The following is a 21,067-nucleotide window of genomic DNA, read 5'->3' as shown; positions in this document are numbered from 1 at the left end:
GAATTAGTCTGGACTTATCTAGAGTAAATCTGGCCTTTTTTTTTTTTTTTTTGCTGGGGGAGGAGATAATGCTTCTCAATTGTCAATGCAGGACAGCGATGGTGAGAAGAGTGATGACAACTTGGTGGTTGACGTTTCCAATGAGGTATGTTTATGGCTCATTTAACTTCCTGCCCTTACCCAGCTGCGACAATGACTAGTGTCCGAACAATTAGTATCCAAAATGCTTTCTTAATTTCTAAAGGGACTCACTTTTTATTTACCTGAAAAATTTATGTATTACTGATTTTGTATGTTACTTATTCTTTTTTGGTTGCCATTTTCTATGAATGCAGATGTGTTTTGCTTACCACCGTGAATGCACACCAGGCATCTGTGGTCAGTCTACAGATCTCATTGACAAGTAACTTGCAAATTTGTAGGGTTTTGATTTTTGTTTTTGTTTTAAGTAAGTACTATAAATATTTTAGTATTCTCTTTGACTTCAACACTGAATATTTTCTTCAGCAAATTCAGTGAGTCTTATCTATTCCAGAACGTTTTGTGCTTCTGAGCTATCAAATGCTTTTGGCTAGAAACGTCCACACCCAAGTACTCTGGCATTGTGAATGCTCTATACTGCATTTATACTGTGATGTTCCTTTGCAGGATCCATCTTCCCCTCGAGGGAGCCCAGCGCATTCCCCGAGAGAGAACGGCTTGGACAAGACACGCCTGCTCAAGAAAGATGCCCCAATCAGTCCAGCCTCCATCGCATCTTCCAGCAGCACTCCCTCCTCCAAATCCAAAGAACTTAGCCTTGTAAGCAGTCCTTCGCCCTTTGTCTTAGTGTTTCCTGTTTCAAGGTGGTTGGCTTTGATTATTTTTTTAGTTTTGTATTCTTCACTTTTTCCTATAGGACTTTTATTTCTAAATATATGTATATGTTCAGTATTCAAGTTTAATTGACAAAAGTATTTTTGCAACAGAAGGGGTTTACTGACTTGATGGTGATGGATGTTTGTGTCATGAGTCTTTTTGTAAGGATGGGGGAGGGATATGGGGAAATTGAGTGAAACATGTCTGAGTGAAGATGAAGAAATGCACACTGGGGTTACAGAGATGGTTTTGTCACTGTGGTTTATGGTAAATTTCGTTTGGGGCTTGGATGTGATTTTGTTGCCAGCTTTATTTGAGTTACCAAGCTATATATGACTGCAATAATTTTCCCTTCCTATCTAAAAAGTAATCTGTCATTTACAAAGTCTACCTTGACTCACACCGCAAATCACAAATGCAAAAATGAAACTGCTTGCTTGCAAGCCGGGATAATCTCGCCATCCCCCTTCTTCTGTGGTTGTGTAGTTAATTGCATTTTTGTGTGGTGGGTCTTCTTTTTCTCTCACCAGTTACTTCTATGTAGCATAGCATTTACAAAAAAAGAAATTCAGTTTTCAAATAACCATTTGAAGTCACAGCTAAAGGAAAGAAAATTCCTCAGTTTATCTGCAGATTAGGAGAATATGTCTAACAGAGGACTAGATGAGGTTTTTTTTCTGTTTTTTTTTCTCTTGGCCTTCTTGTAATGAATGGCACCTCCTCTGTGCTGATCTCTATGACGATTCAAGCTTGGATCTTTTCTAATGGGACCTGTTAACCACGAAGCCTCTTGTGACATGAACAGTCCACCCTGAGCCCAACTCAAACCACTGAAACTTAAATCAAAGCCACCAGCAAGTGGCCAGGCACAGGATGTCATGATTTGTCTCCATCCACCTGACTCAGACCAATTTCCTGGAAATGGTCTACCCTAAATTCAGCTTCAATTTATGTCCTGGACATTGGTTTTGTGGTCTCTGGGAACTCTCTTTGTTTCTTTGTTAGCTCTCTTTAATTAATGAAAATAAAGGCCCAAGCTGAAGAAACTTTCCTATTTCTTTTTTCATTGTTTAACATTATTGTTAAAACTGTGTTCTGGGGCTGGCCCTGTGGCTGAGTGGTTAAGTTCCTGCACTCTACTTCAACGGCCCAGGATTTCACCAGTTCCGATCCTGGGTGTGGACCCAGCACCGCTCATCAAACCATGCTGAGGCGGCGTCCCACGTAGCAGAACTAGAGGGACCTACAACTAGAATGTACAGCTATGTACTGAGGGGTCTTTGAGGAGAAGAAAAAAAAGAAGATTGGCAACAGATATTAGCTCAGGGCCAATCTTTTAAAAAAAAACCTGTGTTCTAATTGCCAGTGTATTCCATTACATCTCTTGTTAGAATGAAAAATCTACAACTCCTGTTTCAAAGTCCAACACCCCTACTCCACGAACCGATGCGCCCACGCCTGGCAGCAATTCCACCCCTGGATTGAGGCCTGTACCTGGAAAACCACCAGGAGTCGACCCTTTGGGTTAGTAAGAAAAAAGCCTTTCTACATATTTATGCTTCTTGTTTTTTAAGAAAATGAAGCAATTTCAAGAGTGCAATACATTGAGTACTAATAACCAGCATTGAATAGCTATTAAGACAGTTATTTAACCCAAACCAAAGGCCTGGCACCTACCATGTCTGGTGCACATATTGTGTGTTCGGTAAAATAAGTGAACCAATGAACACGAGTGAAAGCTGGAATGGCTTTTAAGAATATTAAAATAAGCTCATTTGAACCATGATCCTGTTTTTTAACGTATACAGGAATGTCTTAATTATTGTTTCCTCTGTCTTGGTTTTCCTCTTTTCTCTTTCCATTTTGGTCTGTAGCCTCCAGCTTAAGGACCCCGATGGCAGTACCTTGTCCCTATCCAACCCCGTTCGGGATCGTGCCCCACGCTGGGATGAACGGCGAGCTGACCAGCCCCGGCGCCGCCTACGCGGGGCTGCACAACATCTCCCCGCAGATGAGCGCGGCTGCCGCCGCCGCCGCCGCTGCCGCCGCCTACGGAAGGTCACCAGTGGTACGTGTGGGAGCTTCCACAGAACGAGGCAGTGCAGAGCACAGAGGACTGTCGTACATGTTTTTTTAATGTAGTTTGTATAATTTAATGTATTTATAAAGGGACCTGTGTATTTGTAATTAAACTGCATGTAATTATATCGTAAGATCCATTTTCTCTTGTAAAGTGAGAGTTTCTTTTTTATTTTTATATTCCATTTTATAAAAAAGTTTAAAGCTATAAAAGTACAGCAAATAGTATAATAATATAGTGAACCTTTGTTTCCATCATGAGCCTCAATAATTATTAGTGTAATTTTTTTCACGTATGTTCCACTCCCAATTATGTTACCATCAAATCATAAACATCCTATCATTTTGTCAGTAAATACTTCTATATATTTCTAAAATCTTATTTTTAAAGGCTCTCTTCTCCCGGGTTTTAGAAGAGGTACTGAGTAGGATGGAACGAGGTAATGTAACTGTGTCTGTTTTCATTGTTTTGCTGGGAACAACTTTAGGTTGGATTTGATCCTCACCATCACATGCGCGTGCCAGCAATCCCTCCAAACCTGACAGGCATTCCAGGAGGAAAACCGTGAGTACCTCTGTGCCTGCGTGCTCGGGTGTGCCAGCCCGGGCCCTGGCTGGCCCTTCTAGACTTTGAGCGCTGCTAAGTAGTGTAGGGGAGTTCCCACCGCTTGCGTTTTTTCCCTTGCAAAGTAGTTTTCATTTTCTCTTAGCAAGAGGAAATAGATAATGAGGTGGGGTTTTGTATTTTCATTTTAAAATCTTGGGCTTCTAATATGGAAATGCAAATTGCTGAGGCATCTCCAAGCAGTCAGGTCTTCTCTGCATCTGTTACTGGTTTCAAGGCAGTGCTTTTGTTGCCTTGGAAAAAAAGTCTTATGTGCAAACCTGGATGCTCAAAATTTGAGCATCTTGGGAAAAGACCTGCCAAACTTCAAAGGCTGAAAAGAAAGAAGTGTGGTCTTACACTCAGTTATGTTTCTAGAAAAGGTAGCTTGCTCAGTTGGCTTCTTGTCTTGTGAGCTAGGTATTTAGAGTCTCTGTATTCACAGCTCCCTTGAGTGATGAAGGTAAAACACGCATCAGTTGTTCTAGCCTCTTCCTGTACATTCTAATCTCTCACCATATCTCCCTCTACATCCTTCATTTCAATCCAGTGCACCTTTTTATTACCACCTATGCACAGTTCTCTCTGCGGTTTGGCTTCATCTTCCCAGATGCAAAGACTTTACTCTAAAATAACGCCGGCTCCTCCTTTAAAATCCCAGCCTGCTCCCTCTCTCCTCTCTTTTAGAAAGCATCCCCTTCAGACCCTCCCTGCCTTGCTCATCACATGTATGTTTATTCTCATCGCTCTTTCCGTTGGCATCCACTCTGTCACTATACTCCTGCTGCTTCTCCAGTCTCTAGTGCTTTCTCACCTGCCCCGTGCCATCCAGACTTCACCCTCAGGACAGTATAGTCCCCTTCTCCCAGAGCCTTCCCTGCTGCCTTGCTTGTCTAAGAGCATTTGCTCTTTCTCCTACTTCCTGCAACACTTTTTCTGTCTTTTACTGTCTCACTTCAGGAATCTGCTAAGATATCACTTATGAGCATTGTGCATTGACAACCCTCTCTAACATAGCATCCTTCTCTTCCTCCTCATCATCCTTCTTTTCTGTTCCCTGCTTTTTTCATACTTGTCTACAGCCATTGTTTGCCTCTCCCCACTTTAATATAAGTTCCATGAGAGCAGAGCAGAACTCGTTGCTGTTCACTTATTGCTCCAGTGCCTAGAATGATACCTGGTTCATGTTTGGTGCTCACAGTATATAGTGAGTGAACGAATGAGTGGAGGTATGTGCCGATCTCTCTCTTCTCTGACCTCCCGTTGCTTATTTATTCACTGCTGTATCCTCAGGCCCTTAGTTGTCACCATGTTGTGTCTTACGTGTCCTCTCCTTCTCCCCAAGTTGCCTACCCCTCAGTGTTCATCCTGTCTGCTTGACCCTCTCCTCACTCTCCACTGATGCGTCGAACTCTTGTTTCTTCCTCCTGAACTCACTTCTCCGCAGACCCTACCCTAAACTTCACTGTTGCTCAAACAATGCAGGCTCCGTAGCCAAGTTGCTCAGTAAATATTTGACTGATTAATAAGGGAGGCACAGCAAATTAGACTTGGAGTTCCTTGAGAGTTGAAGGTATAAATATCAATTACCGTAAAATTCTATGTACTTGTGTGTGTTCTGCAAATAGTTGTTGACTGACTGACAAGTCTTGTTGACCAAGAACTCTGATGTATTTGAAGGTAAAAGTTTGGTCTCTTTCCAGCAGTGAGTAAATAACAAGGTCATAGGATTAACTGAATAACTCCAATACCTCTGAGTTCCATCTGAACCTGTGGGGAGAGGGGTTCCTTCAGGGAAGGGGAAGGTACTGCCTTGCTACCACTTAGTTAACCAGTGTTTAGTTAACCCAGAGCTATAGCATAACCGCTTGAGCAGAGGAGGTGCTGCTCCTCATCTCACCTGCTGCCCAGAAGCCACAAGGGGTGAAAGTGTGTCCGGTGTATTGAAAGAAGCGACGACAGTGTTGGTTTGGGGCTTTGGCCCAGTGGAACCACTGTAGAGTCACAGCTGGTCTGGTTCAGGTGCTGCTTCTGAGCCTTGAGCTGGGCTCCCTTCCTTCTCCCAGCCTTGACTCGTAGCTTTACAAAAATGTTGAGATCCATCTGGGAGGGTTGATGGGTTGGAGGATGGTTGAGAACTTTTGTTCCTGGGAGTGATGGAGTCACACCTAATGCGGTTGGCAAATGACACCAGATTCCCAGAGAGAGTATGGTGTGGTCGATAGAGTATGACAGTTCTGGAGTGTGACAGATCCGAGTTTGAATTCTGACCCTGCCAATTGACAGCAAGGAAGAGAGTGATTTTGTGCACCGTTGCCTAGCTTTGTGAGCTTCAGTAAACCAGAGCTAGCACCTCCCAACAAGGAGGGGATGAGGACAGACTAAGATAATGTACAATATATTTAGTACTTAGGTTGGTACATGGTGGCAATTCAGTCAACTGCAGCATCATTTCCCATTCAGTTTTGGCCCAGGGTACTATCAGTTTTTCAACTGCTTATGCGGTAGAACGTATGCAGGGGGTGGAAATGGCTCACAAGCTTAGACTGGGTAAATTAGACTTCACGTTCCTGTCAGTGGTATGTCTTTATATAACAGGGCATCAAGACATACAAATCTACGTTCACTTATGCATGTAGAGATGATATATTTTCAGTTAGATTTTTACAGAAGAAATTATTATGTGCTCTCCAAATTATAAGATCCAGAACTGTGAACCTTTGTGTTGTGCATATCTTTCAACAGGAAAAGTATTTTTTGTGCTGAAACATAAACATAAATGCCCTAAAAGCCTACCCCACCACACCCCCTCACAGAGTAACTGCCTCTCTCCAGAAAGACTTAAAACAGTTGCACATCTCTGTCCTAATTACTTTTACAAAATGAACTGCTAGATATTATCCAAAGTTATAATTAAATGCATATGCCAAACTAATGAATAAAGTAGCATTAATTTGATAATTCACATTGGGTCCTCTTGTCTATTCTTGTGAATTAGCAAGGGTTCCACTCAATGTGTAATTAGAATGACAACATAGTTTAATTTCAACATAAGCCAAAAATGGACTTTCTCCCTCACCTGCCACTTAAATGAGGCTTCTATAAATAGTGTAAAACTATTCAGTTAAAACCATAGTACTAACTGTATTATGGGATGTGGCATGTGCATACAGCTGTAACAAAAGATCTCAGGTTTATGGATTTTAGGCTGCTCACAATTCAGAAATCATTCTCTGTTTTGTTTGTTTTTGTAAAGCAAGATTTTTCAAAATAGGAATAATACTTGACACATGGTCAACCCTCAACAAGTATTTGTTAGCTGGCTAAGCTACTAGTGGGTTCACAAGCTACTTAGAACCTAGTTTACTATTGTACTTTACAATAGCCAGACCTTTAATTGTGAATTCAAGGTCTAGTTCCGTCTTGTGAGACATTGAAAACTGGGAGGAGATGTTGCACAGTATGAGCAAGGTGAGTAACATTACAGAATTGGGCCTCTCAGAGTAAATGAGGTGGAGGTGGGAGGCCAAGGACCTTCTTTAAGCTGGATTTTCGTCGAAAGATGATGAGCCAAATAAAATAACAACTTTGCACATGTTTTGAAAAGAACGACTTGCAGATGCCTTGATTGTTTGAAGTATGATTCTTTCAGAAAGTCCAACCTTGTCTGTTCTCTTCACCATCTCCTTTCGTGAGCCGTTGTTAGCTCTTAGTAGCTTCACCTGCTGAGTGTGTGTGTGTGTGTGTCTGTCTGTCTGTACACACAATGTGCTGGGAGAGTGCAGGTCACTATATTTCACTGGCCCCCTCGTCCTCTCCCTCCAGCCCTGTGTTTCTAGTTACTTGCTGGACATCTCAGCCAGGCATCTTCAGTGTGTATTACTTGCACTTCAGATTCATCGTATTCACAAAATGCTTCCCCAAGTTAGATCTTCCTCCCAATTTGCCCATTGTTCAGTAGCTACTACTACTCTGTTTCTTGTTTCCTGAGCCCGGAAACTCGGTTATTATTAACTCCATCCTCACATCTAATTAGTGAAGTCCTACAGAATTTTATATCCACTGTTACTTCCAGTGTGTCATCCTTCCCCTTCCTAGTTCAGGTCCCCCATTACCTCTCATCTAGATTATTGAAATAATTGTCTCTTATTCCTCCTATCCATCATCCTCCTTGTTACCAAATTTATTCTATGAATGGCTTTGCCCCAATAATGTCGTATTCCTTCTCCTCGCACAAATACCTGTCATTAAATTCTGTTTGTGAAGTTCTCAGGCTGGCATTCTAGCATTGTATTGCTCCCTTTATAGCATTATGTTGAGTTATGTATTTCTCTGATATATTTTATCAGACTGTGCTTGGCCAGCTCTTCCGACCACTTACTGTGGAGTCATGGTTGAATAAATGAATCCCTGGATTGAAACCAATTCAGAAATTTCCCCTATCATTTCACCTCATTGTTTTAGAGCCCTTGTTCTCTGCTCTTCTCACCCCCTGGAATTGTTTTTCCATCTTCCTCCCTCCTTGGTCAAATCCCTTCATTCTGTAATATCCATCTTTAGTACCACGTCTCTCAAGAAACATGCTTTATCTTTCCTTTTTGAACCACCACAGAACTTTGTACTTCCCATCTTCCTCCTGGTATTGTGAGCACTTCTGTCCTTTTCTCATCACACTTTCTAGATATAAAGCCACTTGAGGTCAAGGCCAGTGCCTTACCTGATGTTGTGTCTTAGCATGACACATATGAGTGTATGTGGATAAGAGGTACTTACTGACGCATTTAATTGGATGGAAACAGAATAGATCTTCAAGCCTGGGTTTCTCCGATTTCTTGGAAGATTGGTTTTCATTACATATTCCAGTCCTCCTTGCTAGCAACACGTGAAAGAGTGTGTTAAAATTTGATAGTAAGTACATAGTAGGGCTTTATTTTTCTAGTCTTGAGTATCTTACGTACACTGACCACAGACAGGGCCCCATTATGCCTTTACTGCAGGGGGCCTCTGGAAATTCCTCGTGAGGGCATTTCAGGAGTGTGGTAGGAGCTCACGGAGTGCTTGTGGTTGAGGTGAAGACCGTCCTATTGAACCCTCGAGAGAAAGAAATTGTGTGCCTGGTTTCTTAACTATTTAACTTCTCAAGGCTCTTTAAAAACCGTTTAATGATTCTTGAGAGAAGGGATGTCTTTTCAAGTAAATTATCATTAAGAATGTATAACACCATCTAAACTTGGAATAACCTTCCTTTGCCTTCCTTTAAAAGATTTAGTCTTGACCTCTTAATTGCTAAATCAATTAGCCTTTTTCTCCATTGTCATCCCTCAGAATCTCACCCTTTCTCTATGAGCATTGCCGCCTTCCCCTCCTTGCCTGCACTGACACCTGGCCCCTGAGGGGACCCCTGCGCCTGCAGCCCTCTCAGGAGGGCCCTTTCCTTTGTTTCACACCCACAATCCTCAGGGCCAGCGGTGAGGGTGATAAAGGCTGTGTCACCCCCTTCTCCAGTCTCTTCTAGAACCGAACTCATACCATTTTGTGAAAATCCTGCCTTTTTCAGGCTTGTGCCATTGGACTCTACTTGCTTCTCTACCTTGTTGGGGGATTTCCTCAATTTATTGAAGACTTCACACTTGGCTCAAGGTCTTCCTCCACTCAGAGCCTGCCATCGTCCTGGGTGACTTGTGTTCACGTGGTCAGCCCCCCAGGAACCTTGGACCACATCACCTCTAGTGAATTTCTGCCCTTCTCAACTGCAGTCACCTACTGACAGGTTCACAAAGAAGACTTTGTGATCGCCCCTCACTGTGTCACCTCCAGAATCCAAATGTCCCATCCAACATAGCCCCCTCTACCTCCACCCAGCCAGAGTGATCATGTGAATTGTGAGTCTGTTCCCTACTTCCTCTCTCACGCCCTAGCCATTGGCTTCTCCCCTGGATTACTGCACTAGCCTCCTGACTAGTTTTCCTTCCTCCTTTCTGCCACCTACAATCTGTTCTTCACTCAGCAACCAGAAGGGTCCTTTAAAACATTAACTGGATCACATCATTCTCCTGCACAGAAGTCTTCAGTGACTTCCCGTTCTACTCAGAGCAACGTCCAGCTCCTCCTCACAGCCTGCGAGCCCCTTTGTAATGTGGCCCTGCCTCTCTCTTAGCGTGGCACTCTCCGCTCTCCTGAGCACGCTCTGGCCTTCTCCCTTGGTCTGCTTCAGGGACTTGGCATTTGCTGTTCCTCATGCCCCTCAGCATGTGCCAGGCCCCTGTCCTCCCTCAGGTCTCAGCTCACCTCAGACGTCTCTGCACCTTTAGTCTCTCATTCTGAAACCACATGTGTGTGTGACGGCGTTTCCTACCGTCTGAGGTTACTTACGTATCTGCTTGTGTGATACCTGTTTTCCCTTCTGGATACAGCCTCTGGAGGATAGGGACTTGGTCTGTCTTGTTCACCCCCAATTCCCAGCACCTGACACCACCTGGCTCATCTTAGTCATTTAATCAGTATTTTCTGATGAAATGGATAATAAGCATTTGACCTTGCTCTGGCCTTCAATTTGCCATCCTCCTTCTCATACCGTCTTCCTCTTTGCCTAGGTAATTAACACCCATTCTTTTTTTTTTTTTCCTTCTCCCCAAAGCCCCCCAGTACATAGTTGTATATTGTAGTTGTGAGTGCCCCTGGTTGTGCTATGTGGGATGCCACCTCAGCATGGCCTGATGAGCTGTGCCACGTCCGTGCCCAGGATCTGAACCAGCGAAACCCTGAGCCACCAAAGTGGAGCATGTGAACTTAACCACTCGGCTCCAGGGCCGGCCCCTAACACCCATTCTGTATATCTCAGCCCTGTGGCATTTTCCCTGTCCTCCTCACTCTGTAAAATTCCAGGAGCACCCTGCCATGTCCACTCTTCATAACATTGACCATCTGACGTTTTTATATTTATTTATGTGAGTATCTCACTAATGTATGTGCCCACCTGCTCCCCTCCCACCCAGCATCTTTAGGAGAATGCGGGTATGTGGGTTTTTCTTTCTGTTGTATCCCCTATCCTTTTAGTGTGCTGCTTGGCAGGTTCGGGTACCCAGTAAATCCATGTGGAATGGATGCATCTCTCAGTGAGCTGTCATGTGATTGTCCATCTTCTGCCCCTTCTGCTTGATCATGATCATCCTCCTTATTAGCTGCCTATGACTTTCTTGCTGGTGCTTCCTTAAATGTAAAACATTCTCTTAGATTCTGCGTCTAATCTACTCACTGTGTAATCTGCTCCAGGACCATGCTTTCTGCCTCTTAGCTTCAGCTGTCACCTCTTTGTCAATGACCACATGCTGATCTTTCTCAGCTGACCTTTCTTGAACCACAGTGCTCAACTTTCTGTTCAGCTGGTTGGGTTCCCATCTGCCTTCAAGTTGAAGAAAACCAAACTGTCTGCCTCCAACCTGCGTACCCTTTAGTTTTGGTTCCCTCTCACCTTATAATGTAGTGCAGTCGACAAGTCACCTAGGTTCCAACCCTAGAGTCTTCCCCAGCATCTCTCTCAGGTCACACATCCAGTGTGTCTCCAAGTCTGTTGACACTTAAGAAGTATCTTAGATCCTTTGTCTTCTCAGCTCCCCGCTCGACAAGTCTGACATACTACCTTTCTTCTCCAGGCTGGTTCTGAGCCCTTCTCAGTAGTCTGCAGAGATAGGAAAAGCCCTCCACTGTCAGGCGCCCATGCCTTTCACCACCACAGTGCGTACATCATCCTTTCTGGAGACATGTGGCTGATGAGGGCCCCTCAGTCATGAGCTGAATTTTGATGAATGTGGCTAGCCTGTAGACTTTTGCATTAAGGAACCATAAACTGTTTTCATTTGATTCTAAAACTTCCCTGCACTTTGGCCCAAGCTCCCGTCCTTTGTGTACCCACAAATTCTTTCCCTTGGTATGTCTTTTGTAAACTTCTTTGTGTAAAGAGAACACATTCCGAAGTCCCATGCCAAAGCAGAATGACATCATTTCCAAACTGGGCTGTTGCTTGTGATATCCCTCAAGACAGACCAGCTCCTGCCACCCACTGCTGACGTCCCCTGCCTCCAGGAGCCCAGCCTGCCTCACAGCAGTCCCACTCCTTGGCCCCCTCCTTGACTTCAGTGCCCTCAGAATAGAGGTGTCTGTTGAGGGAGATGTTAACTTAGGTGCGTTTAGAACCAAATGTTGTCACACCTGGAGAGTCTTCCTCAGTCAGACATGAGCGGCTGTTGAACTGCTGATGGGCGCTCCCAGGGGAGCTTTCGGGGCAGTCCTGCAGGACGGCTTCCCAGGCCATTTGGAATTACTAGAATTTGTGGTTGTCAAGTCTGGTAGGACTTTATCCTTTTATTTTTTTATTTTTGGTTGGGGGCACCTCTGCCATTTTACCTTCAAAGCCAGACTCTTGACTCCTTAAAGCTTCATAATTTGGCTTATTTATCTCCGTTAGTAAGTCACTTGATGAGACTGAAGTAATCTAAAGGCAAAATCTCATGGTAGGCCTCTGAATCACCCAAAGTAGAAGGCGATGCAAGTATGCAGAGTGCCCTGAAGGAGCAGGCACTGTACTGGACATTGGCTGTCTTATTTAATTCTCTGTCGACGTAGGTAACGTTTTCTCCATTTGAAAGATTAAAACTGAGATTCAGAGAGGCTGAGTAACTAACGTCACACAGTGGGTAGTGAAGAGTCCACCTGAGATTTGATCACAGATCCAGCTCTATGACTCTGAAAAGTGTATTCTTTCCCCCATCCTAGGTACATTTGACTTGTATGCAAATCATAAGTAGTGCTAAAGATGTTTTATTTTTTATCTCACTACATGAATCAGTTAAGTAACAGTTTCCACATTCTTCTCTTTCTGTCTTTTCTCCTCTCCACTGCCTTAGAGCATACTCCTTCCACGTGACTGCAGACGGTCAGATGCAGCCCGTCCCTTTCCCCCCCGACGCCCTCATTGGACACGGAATCCCCCGACATGCTCGCCAGATCAACACCCTGAACCACGGGGAGGTGGTGTGCGCAGTGACCATCAGCAACCCCACGAGACACGTGTACACGGGTGGGAAGGGCTGCGTCAAGGTCTGGGACATCAGCCACCCCGGCAACAAGAGCCCCGTCTCTCAGCTCGACTGTCTGGTGAGTGAACACAGACGAACCGGGCTTAGAGCTTCATTCAGAAAATAGGGCAGGATGGTGAGAGACCTGGACGTCAGAGCAGCACTCAGTGTTGATCCCGAGGGGGTAGCTGTCGTCGGTGGGTCGTGGTCTTTCGCTCAGAGATTCAGAGTGCTGACAAGGAGGTGTGTCTTCTTCCAGTTCTGTAAGGCAGAATTATCCAGTTCTTCAGATGGCACATGCACCGGTATGGTTTTCATCACCACTGCCCAGTGTGTGGGAACAGGCAAACCACTTGTTTTCCTATCTGATGAAGGGGTTTAAGAAAACTAAGAGCCCATAGGGGTGTCTGTGAGAGTGCACATGAATATTGTAATCTGTCACTTTGTGAGGTAGGAGTACTTAATACTTCATGTGGCAAGCACTAGCTACCCCTTAACCGTTTCCTGGGTATTTGTCCTTGAGTTATTTGGGAAATTGTAGTTTGATTTTCTTCCTTAGACCAGCAGTAGAATTTTTTGCTGCAACACAATGCTAGGTCAATTTAACATAATTATGTATACAGGATTCCCATAACTTCATGAGCTGGGAGGAAATTGTTTTGTTTTCTGTCGCTTATCACTCCTTGGTCACATCTAGCCTCCAGTTGATGCTGCTGAATCAAACCTGTGCTGTGCTTTAGCCAGGGACACGGGCCTGGTGAAGGGAGGAGACCATGAGCTGGGCAGTTCCAGGGCCTTTCTCCAGCTGGGCCGAGCACACCCGTCCCCGGCATGGCTGCTCCGGGGGTGTGAGGGTGGCTGCATGCGCATGTGCGTGTGTCTGTGTGGGCAAATGACTCAGGCAGCTGGTTGATTTGGTGGTGGTGGGAGTGGGTCTAGATCTTTGCATTTTCATGCTAATTAAGATTAAATATCTCAGTACTAAATTTTGTAGATCAAGTTTAAGTACTTCCCTAATTTCATGTAATTTTCTAGCATTAATCCACTTTATCATTGTCAAAAGTAAAAATGGCTCATTAAAACCGGGAGGGAGCACAATACTTTTATGGATTTCTGCTCTCATGTTAATGCTGTTTTCCTTTCCTCGTGAGTAATCTCTTGATGGTTTTTGTCTCTACAGAACAGGGATAACTACATCCGTTCCTGCCGATTGCTCCCTGATGGGCGCACCCTAATTGTGGGAGGCGAAGCCAGTACCCTGTCTATTTGGGACCTGGCGGCCCCGACCCCGCGCATCAAGGCTGAGCTGACGTCCTCGGCCCCCGCCTGCTACGCCCTGGCCATCAGCCCCGACTCCAAGGTCTGCTTCTCGTGCTGCAGCGACGGCAACATCGCTGTGTGGGACCTACACAACCAGACGCTGGTGAGGTGGGTCAGCTGAATCCCTTACCAGGGCGTGAGGAGGAGCTGATTGCCCCACACTGTGCCAGAGATCTGTGTGTGTGTCTGTCTGCTAGTCTAAAAGATGAAATATAAATATGTCAGTAGAAATTGTTAAGAAAGGGCCCGTTTTAAGATGCTAGAAACCATTGATGTAAAATCTTGTTTTCTGCACTATTTGAACTTTATCAAATAAGGGAGTTGTTTTCCTTTTTTGTTTGTTTTGACATTATACTAAGCATCACCAATTCAGGTTTAAAAAAATGAGGTCAGTTTTACATAATTAACGTTCATAAGGTTCCCGTGAGCTCATGAGCTCCGTGTTGTTTTTAGTGCTATTGAGTCAATTCCCACTCCTAGTGAATCTGTGCACAGCAGAGTGGAGCCCTGCCAGGTCTTTTTCTGCTGTTGTCTCATCTTCCAGTGCTGTATCAGACAATGCTATGCTGCTATTCATGGGGTTTTCATGGCCAATTTTTTCAAGAGTGGGTGGCCGGGTCCTTCTTCCTAGTCTCCCTTAATCTAGAAGCTCTGCTGAAACCTGTCCACCATGGGTGACCCTGCTGGTATTTGAAATACTGGTGGCATAGCTTTCAGCGTCACAACAACATGCAGCCACCACAGTATGACAACTGACAGATGGGTGATGTGGTTACCTGACCGGGAAATGAACCCAGGCCGAGACAGTGAGACAGCCGAATTCTAACCACTAGACCACCAGGGCTGGCTCATGAGCTCATTAGACATCTGTAATTTGCCATCTCTGCTTGCTAACAAACCATTATTGTCGATAGACACGCGTTGAGAAGATCCACAGTGTGTGGCACTATCCTTGGTGCCGTATGTATCTGACACATTTATTCCTTCAAAGAAAAAATTCTTGAGGGGCTGGCTGCGTGGCATAGTGGTTGAGTTGTGTGCTCTGCTTCTGCAGCCTGGGGTTTGCTGGTTTGGATCCCAGGCGTGGACCTATACACTGCTTGTCAAGCCATGCTGTGGCGATGTCCCCCATGCAAGGTGGAGAAGAATTGGCACAGATATTAGTTCAGGGACATTCTTTCTCAAGCACAAAGAGGAAGACTGGCAACAGAGGTTAGCTGAAGGCCAATCTTCCTCACTTAAAAAATAATAATAATAAAATAACAATAGTTGTTGAGTACTTACCATGGGCCCAGGCATTGCGTTTGGTGCCGTTCACCCTGAAAAGGTCTAGATGATGTGTAGTCCCGCCTTTAAGAAGGGATGGACAGAACTGAGATGTCTGTTTAGAAATGAGATTGTGGAGGATCGGTGTTGACAGGTAAACCCTGAGATGAGTGTCCACATGTCAGCACCTGAGAGAGCAGGAAGCAGGAGGCGGGACCCGATAACTGGTGTGAGAAGGTTGTACCAAGCCTGGCTATGCAAGGGGAGCGAGGAAGGAAAAGAGGCCTCTCCTGTCTGTAAGGTGTTCTGCAGGACTGAGCTCTATATATGATTCTAAAGGCAAAAATAGTCATCCCTCTTGTTTCTTTTGGCTAAGGCTTCTACAAGGAAGTCTTTTAGCCCCTTCTCCCGCCGTGTCTTGTCCACTTGACCAGCTCCTGGGGTAGCTGAGTCACACTGAGTTCGTTTCCCTGAGCCTGACTTGAGAGTGGCCTTTCTGTCTTGCACAGCCACCTGCAGTTGCCTTCTTGCTCACTGGGGAGTTTGATCTGCCTCTCCCTGCGCCCATCCCATCGCTTTGTAGAAGGGAAGATGCTCTTTACATCCTCATAAATTCTCCAGTAGGTTCAGAATATGTCTGTGATTAGTTCATATACATGTAGCTGTGGGGTTTTTTGTTTATTTCTTCAGTTGGAGATGTTTCCCCATCAGTTATAGTTATCATGTTTTAGCATAAGAGTAATTTGAAGAGTACTTTCTAAGTGTTCAGAATAAAAAGTGCAGGAAATTCGGCATCTCAGTTAAACTTCAGTCTCTCTTCATTATATGCTTTGTTATGACTTTGAATAATTAGGAAACATAAAGCAAAATGAAATCTACAAATAAGGCCTGCAATGAAATTGATCGCCAAGGCATTCTAAATTGAGTTCACTTAAAAACTAACTTTCAAAAGTTTTCCCTGCATTTTGACATTTTCAGGCAATTCCAGGGCCACACAGACGGGGCCAGCTGTATTGACATTTCTAATGATGGCACCAAGCTCTGGACGGGCGGCCTGGACAACACGGTCAGATCCTGGGACCTGCGCGAGGGGCGGCAGCTGCAGCAGCACGACTTCACCTCCCAGGTGTGCGCTTGTACCTGGGCCCTGCTGGAGGATGTGGTTTTGTGAAATAGAGGACATCCTTAGGAAGGGGCTTTCACTTACCATGTGACCTGGATTAGATAACTGAAAATTGTATTGTATTCTGTCAAAATACAAAAGTGTATATTCTATTAAAGAATTAAAATAGTCATTTATTATAAGCTTCTAGCAGGCTTTTATTTCAAAGACTGTTACTCTGTATGTATTTGAATTTTACATAATTGATAAGTCATATTGTGGAAATCTGTCTCATTACTTTTGGGATCACCTATTTGGCTTTAATTTCTTCCTGTACAATTGAAATTATCTTGATTTTCTTCATAATTAAGTAGTGTCCCCAGAAGAAAAGGAAGTGCATCTTCTGTACCCACCGCCACTCTCACTTGTTTTAATTCTAGATCTTTTCTCTGGGCTACTGCCCGACGGGAGAGTGGCTCGCCGTGGGAATGGAGAACAGCAACGTGGAAGTGCTGCATGTCACCAAGCCAGACAAATACCAGCTACATCTTCACGAGAGCTGTGTGCTGTCACTCAAGTTTGCCCATTGTGGTAAGCAAGCCTCTCTTGTCCGTTTTCTGTCAACGAGAATCGTCCCTTCTTCTCTCCTGCTGGTTCATTTAAGTCAGGTCTTTTAGTTCATTAACGTGTCCCTCTTCAGAATTGTATCACTGCCATACGTGCCTGCTTCCCTACTGCCATGTCCTTTTCTGGCGTTGATCCACTTTATCCTTGTCATATGTGTAAATGACGCGTTAAATCTAGGAAAGGAAACTATTGTTTGTTGCAAGTCAGTTGAGTTTTCTAGTTTGTTGTTCTGTAAAGGAAATCTCTGGTGTCTGACAAAGTAACACGAACATGGCTTTTTCAAAACCCTCTTCCTGTAGGGAAATGGTTTGTAAGCACTGGAAAGGACAACCTTCTGAATGCCTGGAGAACACCGTACGGGGCCAGTATTTTCCAGGTAACACTCACCTTGTTCACCCTTCACTCTCTGTGTGCTCCGTGCATGGTGACTCTCTCCGTGTGTTCTGGCAGATTGGTACTGCACGTAAGTGTCCTGGGAGCTAGGAGCTAGTGTGTGTTCCCAGTGCAAGAGGAAAACTGTGCCTGGGGGGGCGTGTCACAGCCGCAGCCTTGGAGATAGGGATCTCCTCCAGTCCCTCTGAGCCCAGAGCCGGACTGCTGTGCCCCTTGCACTAAGCGACTCTTCATGCCTCAGACCCTTTGTACACTAGAGTAGAAGTTTCTGTCTGTGCGATTTTTCTTTTCCTTGGGTTGTATCTTTTTAAAATTTGAGCATTTTGCTGAATACTCTTATTAGTGTTGTTATTTATTTGAATTTATGGAAAAGCTCAATAAATCTTGATTAATTTTATAAACATTTATTCTTGTTGTTGACTCAGTGGTACTTTGTGTAGTTTGTGAAACATAATACACACAATCTCTCTCCTGGGAATCTCTTTTACTGGTATGTGAAAACTTCATAGGCAAGTTTAAGACTTCTCTTTTTAGCCTGTATTTAGGGTATTATTTTTTAAGTATTCTTTTTTTGGGAGTAACATAACAGATTTGCAGTTTTCTTGACCAAGTGATATTAAGCCATCATAGAGTAGACTATAATTCAGTTGAATCTAAAAATACATATATTAAGTGAAAATACTGTGCAAGATAAGCAGTAGGACAAAAATAGCTGATTCTTGCTGTCATGACGTTTATAATCTAAAACAGTGTTTTCCATGTTGTGGGTCACAACTTTTTAGATGGTCCCAATCAAGACTTAAAAAAAATGAAATAAAAAATATTAGAGTGCATCTTTTGTACTAAGTCTAAGTACTATGTCTTCGAGTATACTAGGTCATGAAGTAAAATATATTTATTACGGGTTGCAATCAAAAGTCTGAGAAACACTGGCAGTGGTTAGGAACTGCATGTCAAGCTTTTATTTCTTAAGTGTTCAAAGTCCTGCTTAAGATCCTATGGGGTGGGTTGGTTGGTGTGTGTGTGTGTGTTTTTAGCACAGTTCAGTTACAAGTGCACACTGAACCCTGTGTGGTTAGTGTAGTTGAACAAGGTATCCACACTTAGAACTCTAAGTGTGCTGCGTTTTTCTTTCTCACTGTTGAATCCCTCCCTGCTTGCAAATTTGTGTTCTATTTCTACATGGGAAAATTAGATTTTATATTGGAAATACTTTTACCTTCTCTATCTCAAAAACTATAGTCTTGGCCATGCTGTTTTCCATGTATTGCCTCACTTGGACCCTGCAGCAGCCCTCTGAGGCGGCAGGCAGGTGAGCCACCTGCGCTTGTGTGCGTCTGAGGCAGCCAAGGCTCACGCACTGGCGCACTGGGCGATGCGCCTGCTGTTCGCAGCTTCCCCTGAATCCAGGCCATCTGAGGGAGGCTGAGGGTTCTCTGTACTGGTAACACTCTGCTCCTAACGGCTCGGAGAACAGCCCCGGAAGTAGGCCCTTCCTTCCTCAGCACGGGGGCTCGTACCACCCACTTGCCTGGCACCTGATGTCACGAGAGCAGGAGCCTGTAGACTGACATGGTGGGGTGTCCCTAGGAGTGCCCTGGCCTGGCCATTTTAGGGAGGCCCTCGCCTGGGCTCCTGTTGGTCAGTGGAACACGCACCTTATGCTTCCTTTTGCTCCAGTCCTGCCTCGCAGTCTTTATGGGTTTTTCTTTCAGTGCCTAACATTTTGTTTATGTTTCTTTCCTAGTCCAAAGAATCCTCATCGGTGCTTAGCTGTGACATCTCGGCAGATGACAAATACATTGTCACTGGCTCTGGCGATAAGAAGGCCACGGTCTATGAAGTTATTTATTAAGGACAAATCTTCATGCGAACTGGACTCCTCCTTGTAGCACTTTGTTCTGTCATCCTTTCTTCCCCCGCATCTAAAACCAAGGATTTCAATGCTCATTGCAGTCGTGGAGTTAAACCCCTTCCTTCCCCCGCTGCCTCCTTGCTGTTGAATCGTGAATACTCATTAAGAACCTGTGATACCAAATCTTCAGCTGTCTACTTGGAAGAACATGGGATAACCATACATAACAGTGAACGGAATCTTTAATTATGTATTATATCTGTAATATATTTATTTTGTTTAAAGAAGGCTTTCTAACAATGACTGACGAAATGAAGCTCTCTGTTCCCGCATTGATAATGAGGATGCGTTGTATTTGATACCCCTCCCCCCCTTTTTTGGCAAAGGAGGGGAAAGGAAGGTTTAAAATAATTGATTAAAATGTCACTAAATGTAGACTAATGACTGTATAGAGATGTGAAATGTATAATTACATATGGAAGCAATATGTTGCTGTGTTATTAGATTTTTTGTTTTTGTTTTCTACTTATTTTAAAGATGTTTGGAAATTTGGCTGAATAATTAAAACAGGACAGGCCACGTCATATTCATTTGAGTCTATTTGGACAACTTTAACCAGTATATCTAGAGCTTTAGATTATATTCGATAAAAGTAATTGGACTTTTTCTTTTTTCTTTTTTTGACTTGTTGACAAGTGTCTTTGTAATATGTTCTTAATGCCTTTTTTTATTGTATTATAGACAGATGAACAAATTAAATCTGGCCTCAAAGAGAGAACTTAATCCCTTCTGGATATTTTTGCCACGTTTCTTTGCAAAGGGAGATGTTTATCTTTGGGCGGTTTTGTCATTAGGAGAAATTATGGGCTATTTTTTGGCATGTTCTTGGGGAACTGCACAGATTCAGGGGAGGAATCCTCCTGCTGTGCAAGTCAAGGCATTTCCAATACCAGGACATCAGAGGAGGATTGCGGGGGCCTCTCTCTGGAAACCAGAAAGAATGGACTCTCGCCTCGAGGAGGACTTGCTTTCTTTATCCCCAGGCCTTTCCATGTCTTAGTTGGATGTCCCTGAAATGGACACAGGCTGTGCCATTGTGCCAGAAACATTGTGTTATCTTTTATGTTGTTGTTGTTGCTGTTAAACTATGATATGTGACTCCTTTTTTTATTATTATTTTTTGTTTGAATGCTTTAAAAATCTTTTAAGTCTGTGGATCTGCTGATGTACAGTGCCTTTGCTGCTATGGATCAAAATCAAGAGAACCGTGTAGATAAACTTTATTGTATAAGTAGAAAATTACTTAATTTCATACTAGAAATGGATGGATGCTGCAAGTGGAAATGGACTGTCCAATGACGTTCCTAATGTGGTAGCAGAAAAAAAAATGGTGTCTTAAGTGCTTAGTGTTTGATGTCATTAACAGTTTCGTAAAACTCTACAGTGTAGAAAGATTTTGATACTAAACTGTGCATTGTACATAGTTCTAATGCATTGTATTGACCACCAGTACTTCTGTAATGGTAGATTGTTTGTGCATTCAGACTTTTAAGCATTAAACATAAATAACTTCTAGTATGCTTATTTCTCATTCTTTGTTTTGCTGGCTTTAGTTTATTTTGTATGTTTGACTCTGCCACTTCTATCTTTTAAAAATTATTAATTTAATTCAAAGGAGACAGATGTTAAAGTAATGTGGGTTTTTTCATTGTCACTACTTTGTTTTTATTTTCATCTGGGAAGAGCACACAAGAGGTTGTCAATGACAGGTTGCTACACAATGTTTCTTGAGTACCTCTTTGGTTTGTGAAAATATTGTCTATCAAAAAGTGGTCATGTTGCTCCAAGTCTTGATGCTTTTAGAGCCATGCTGTTCAATATGGTTACCG

The 21,067-nt window shown here is 43.7% G+C and overlaps 1 protein-coding gene across 11 annotated transcripts in view; it reads left to right on the top strand.

Annotated features, from left to right (window-relative positions):
• Positions 1 to 20,756, top strand: part of TLE4 (TLE family member 4, transcriptional corepressor) — a 142,029-nt gene extending 121,273 nt beyond the window's left edge. For all 11 annotated transcript variants that reach the window (XM_044767618.2, XM_044767617.2, XM_044767620.2 and 8 more), the window contains 11 exons: positions 92 to 145; positions 649 to 801; positions 2,250 to 2,382; positions 2,733 to 2,926; positions 3,426 to 3,502; positions 12,445 to 12,694; positions 13,796 to 14,043; positions 16,180 to 16,327; positions 16,744 to 16,894; positions 17,230 to 17,306; positions 19,071 to 20,756. In XM_044767618.2, the coding sequence (XP_044623553.1) occupies positions 92 to 145; positions 649 to 801; positions 2,250 to 2,382; positions 2,733 to 2,926; positions 3,426 to 3,502; positions 12,445 to 12,694; positions 13,796 to 14,043; positions 16,180 to 16,327; positions 16,744 to 16,894; positions 17,230 to 17,306; positions 19,071 to 19,178 (1,593 nt within the window). In that variant the 3' untranslated portion in view covers positions 19,179 to 20,756. The remainder of the gene's footprint in view (positions 1 to 91; positions 146 to 648; positions 802 to 2,249; positions 2,383 to 2,732; positions 2,927 to 3,425; positions 3,503 to 12,444; positions 12,695 to 13,795; positions 14,044 to 16,179; positions 16,328 to 16,743; positions 16,895 to 17,229; positions 17,307 to 19,070) is intronic.
• Positions 20,757 to 21,067: the final 311 nt, after the last annotated feature.

Source organism: Equus asinus, chromosome 23 (genome assembly GCF_041296235.1).
Source record: "Equus asinus isolate D_3611 breed Donkey chromosome 23, EquAss-T2T_v2, whole genome shotgun sequence".
In the NCBI taxonomy this organism is placed as follows: Eukaryota; Metazoa; Chordata; class Mammalia; order Perissodactyla; family Equidae; genus Equus; species Equus asinus.
Note: the sequence above shows the minus strand (reverse complement) of the source record. Positions and strands in the feature narration are given on the sequence as shown.